General features: G+C 50.8%; 1 protein-coding gene across 1 annotated transcript; it reads right to left on the bottom strand.

Moving 5' to 3' along the window:
- Nucleotides 1-2,331: 2,331 nt before the first annotated feature.
- On the bottom strand, nucleotides 2,332-3,621 carry LOC111027709. Its single transcript, XM_022306126.1, has one exon. It carries the CDS (start codon nucleotides 3,619-3,621, stop codon nucleotides 2,332-2,334), a length of 1,290 nt encoding a protein of 429 aa, XP_022161818.1.
- Nucleotides 3,622-3,856: the final 235 nt, after the last annotated feature.

Here is a 3,856-nt window from a genome sequence, read left to right as displayed (position 1 = left end):
ATGTCAATATATCAGTGGCGGAGATGTCAAAAATCAAAACAAATGTATTCTGTACTAATGTGGCGGTCACGGGCAGCATACTATCAGCTCGTACGCTTGATGTTATATTTTATGGAGGGTTTTATGAGCGTCGTTGCCCAGTGTCGTCCAGGATGCAATATAAAACGGTATACGTAACGCAAGCATCGATTATTAATTTCTTAATTTCATCCTGAGGTTCGTTTAACCTAACCTAACCTAACCTTTTTGTTTTTGTTTACATATGTATTGGCAGCTAAGGATGGGACGGACCTTTCGGGCATATCACCCCTTAGTCGCCATCGTTTACTGTATGAGAACAAATACAATTTATACATCATATAGGTTTACGAAGGGTTGGGGGCCTCTAACCACCCTGGGGTGCGCTCAGGTGTACAATAGTAAACTTAACTAATTTTGAGAAGCTGCTTGTCTTCGGCGTTCCTCTCCTTCTTTGCTGCTGATGACTTTGTGGATGAAGTCGTTCATGGCTTCCCAGTTTTTTTGACTTCAGCATGGTTTCGATCATGTTTTCTGGCTCTAGTATTGTGGCTGTTATATGCTCCAAGACGTTCTTCTCGTTGTACCATGCGTCGCATACAATCACCGTGTGAAGCGCGTCGTCTTTGTGGTGTCCGCAGTACCAGCACTCGGGGGGTATTCAGCTTCCGAAATCTGTTCAGGTACTCCGCGAAGCAACTATGCCCGCTTAGCACCTGAGTTAGGTGGAAGTTCACCTCGCCGTGCCTTCGGGTTATCCACCGCTTGATGTCTGGGATTAGGCGGTGAGTCCTTTTTCCTCTATTGTCGTTGTACCATCGGTTTTGCCATTCTACCGTGATGTCTTCATCTGTTTGGGGGTGATTCGGGTCCCTTCGCTCTTGGTGTAGTCGTTTTCTTTCCTTTGCCATCAGGTCTAAGGGGGGGGGGGGATTCCAGCAATGACTCCCATCGCGTCTCTGGACACCGTGCAGTAGGCGGAGACAACTCTCAGGTTCATGCGTCTCTTTATCTTTAGCAGCCATCCTGGATTGCACATGTCGTTCCCCCAGAATGGAGAGCCATACAACATTATCGAGTGGCCACACTGCTGAGTAGTTTCCTCTTCGTCGGCTTCGCCGCACTCAGGTTTGGCATTATTCTGCTTAGTCCTTGGACGACCTTTCCTGCTTTGGACGCAACTGTCTTCGCGTGATCCATGAACCGCCATTTGCTATCTATTTGTATGCCCAGATACTTGATGCAGCTACCATATGTCACGCGGTGGCCGTCTATTGTGATGTTCATTTCGTTGTGGGTCCTCGTGTTTGTTATAATCATGGTCTCGACTTGTGTACCGATAGTGATAGCCCAGTTCTCGTGAGCCAATCGTGGACCTTCTGTGCCGAGCTGGAGAGCAGTTGCTCTAACTTGATGGAGTCGGGTGCCTTCGCAACGAGTGTAACGTCGTCTGCGAATGCCAGCAACTCGACGCCGGGTGGCAGGCGTGTTCGCAGAAGACCGTCGTATAGTATGTTCCACATGGTGGGCCCTGTGGTACTCCGCAGGTGACGACTATCTCTTTCTCGATTCCTCCTGTCTCATAGCGCATTAGTCGATTTTCCAGATAGCTGTGGATGATCCGTTGGAGGTATCCTTGGACTTCCTTCTCACTGATGGTGTTCCATGGAGCGGAATTAAAGGCATTTTTAATGTCCAGTGTCAGTATGCCCACTTTTGATTTGTCGCTTTTGATTGTTGCCCTTAATACGTTCAGGGCGTCGATAGTAGACCGCCCTTTTCGGAACCCGAATTGTCTGTCGCGTGGACCGTCGTTGGTGTCCAGGTGTTGCCTCAAACGATTTTCCAATACCTTTTCGAAGAGTTTTCCAAGGCAATCCAGATGAGGACCAGCCTGACTTTCTTCCATGTCTTCGGGAAGACCCCGCTGAATAGACATGTATTGTATACTCCGGTCAGTATGTCCGGGTTTAGCGACACGACTATTTTCAGGACTTCATTCGGAATGCCGTCCGGGCCGGGGGAGATGTTGGCCTTCAGGCTTCTGGCCGCGATGATGAGCTCCGTGTGGTCGATCGGTTGTATTTGCTCGTCGCTAACCGTAGTTGGAGGGAGTTCGGTGTCGCTTCTGATGGGGTGCTGGGGAAACAGGCCATCCACGATGCGTTGCAGTCGTCTTGGCGTGTTTAGTTCGGGGATCGGTGGCGGTCTTGCGAGTTTGCCCATGATAAACTTATAAGGCAGGCCCCATGGGTCGCTCTGAACTAGGTCGCAGAGATTTTTCCTGGCGGTTTCCTTGGCCCTCTTTATAGGTCAAACTAGGTCCCGTTTAGCAGTCTTGGCTTCTTGTTCCTCGGCTACGCTGGCAGCGGGACCGTGTCGTTTTCTTTTTCGTTGGAATACTCTGCGGAAGTGGTTTGCCGTTCTGCAGAGGGAGTTTATCTCTGGGCTCCACCAGTGGACAGATTTTCTAGGATACTTTCCCGTGTAGATTGGTCTGCGGCATGATTGTATAAGTTCCTTCAGCGACAGCGCCTTTTGCTCGGCGTCAGTGGAGTCGAGAAATGGGTGGTGGGTCTCCGGGGCGAGTGCCATCTTTAGCGTTTGCAGATCTATCTTTGGTATTCTGGGAGTGTCGTGGTTTGGGGAACCGGTGTTGATTTCGAACCACAGGTAATAATGGTCGCTGAGCGATTCTTCATCGAGTACCGTCCACTTGGTTATTCTCTGGGCAGTGCGTGGGGTTGTGATGGTGAGGTCGATGATGGTTCCTCTGTTGAAAGTGCACGAGTTGCCCTTGTTGCAGACCACCAGTCCCGTGGCGTCGATCAGGTCTGCTAGGATTTCTCCTCTTCTGTCGTTTTGCGGGCACCCCCAGTAAGTGTGTTTGGCGTTGAAATCGCCCGTGAGGAGGATTTCTGTATTCGCACTCCTTATGCTAGCTTCGAGTCTGCTGGTGAAGTCTTTGTATTCTTGAAACGTGCTGTTTGGAGACCAGTAGCCTGAGTATATTCTGAGGCCGCGATCGCACACCCAACTGAAACCCGCTTCCGTACAGCCCTCATTTTCTAGCCTTGTTTTCTTCACGTTGACGATGGCTGCTTTGTTTGTTGCGTCAGCGTACCAGTGGGGGCCCTCGACTCTGTTGTACTCACTGATGAGCACGAAGTCTGCAGATTTTTCTAATGCTGTCTGGTGCATTAGGGCCTGAGCCGCTTTGCAGCAGTTCAAGTTTATCTGCAGTACTGCAATCATTACTGTGTTGAGGCTCTGGGGGAGGCTAATGGAAGCCTGCTCGCCGTGTGCCTGGGCCTTCTTGTAGGAAGTGCATCTGCTGCTGCCAGGATAGTGATCCGTGGGTGCTTTGTTGTCCTCGCAAGCTACACATCTGGGCGGGTTGCTGCACTCTGCCGCTCTGTGCCCAGTTGTTGCACACAGACTGCAGGCGTCGCGGTGGTCTATCCTGTTACACTTGGCCCTCGTATGTCCATAGCCGAGACAATTGAAACACCTTTTGACATTTTCGCGTAGACGGACTTTGGCCCAGACCAAACCTATGCGCACCTTGCCCGCTTTGATGTTCGGTACGTCGATAGATTTCATAGTTGCGGTGGCTCTCCTCGTGCCGTTGGGATCTAGTCTTACGTTCTTAATTCTGATTGAACTATCCGTAGCCGGCAATCCAGCTGCTTTTTTTAGGGCATCAGCCACCTCGGAGTCGGCGGTCACTCCGTCTAGCCCGGTGATGTCCAGGTCGACGTAGCTGACCAGTCCTCTGACCGTTGCTCGGTCTCCTAGCGCGTCCCTGATAGCTGTCTCGAGGCCTCTTCTCTTGGTC

The sequence above is a fragment of the Myzus persicae genome, unplaced genomic scaffold (assembly GCF_001856785.1).
Source record: "Myzus persicae strain clone G006 unplaced genomic scaffold, MPER_G0061.0, whole genome shotgun sequence".
Lineage (NCBI taxonomy): Eukaryota > Metazoa > Arthropoda > Insecta > Hemiptera > Aphididae > Myzus > Myzus persicae.
The sequence above is the reverse complement of the archived record's forward strand: the minus strand, read 5'-3'. Positions and strand labels throughout refer to the sequence as shown.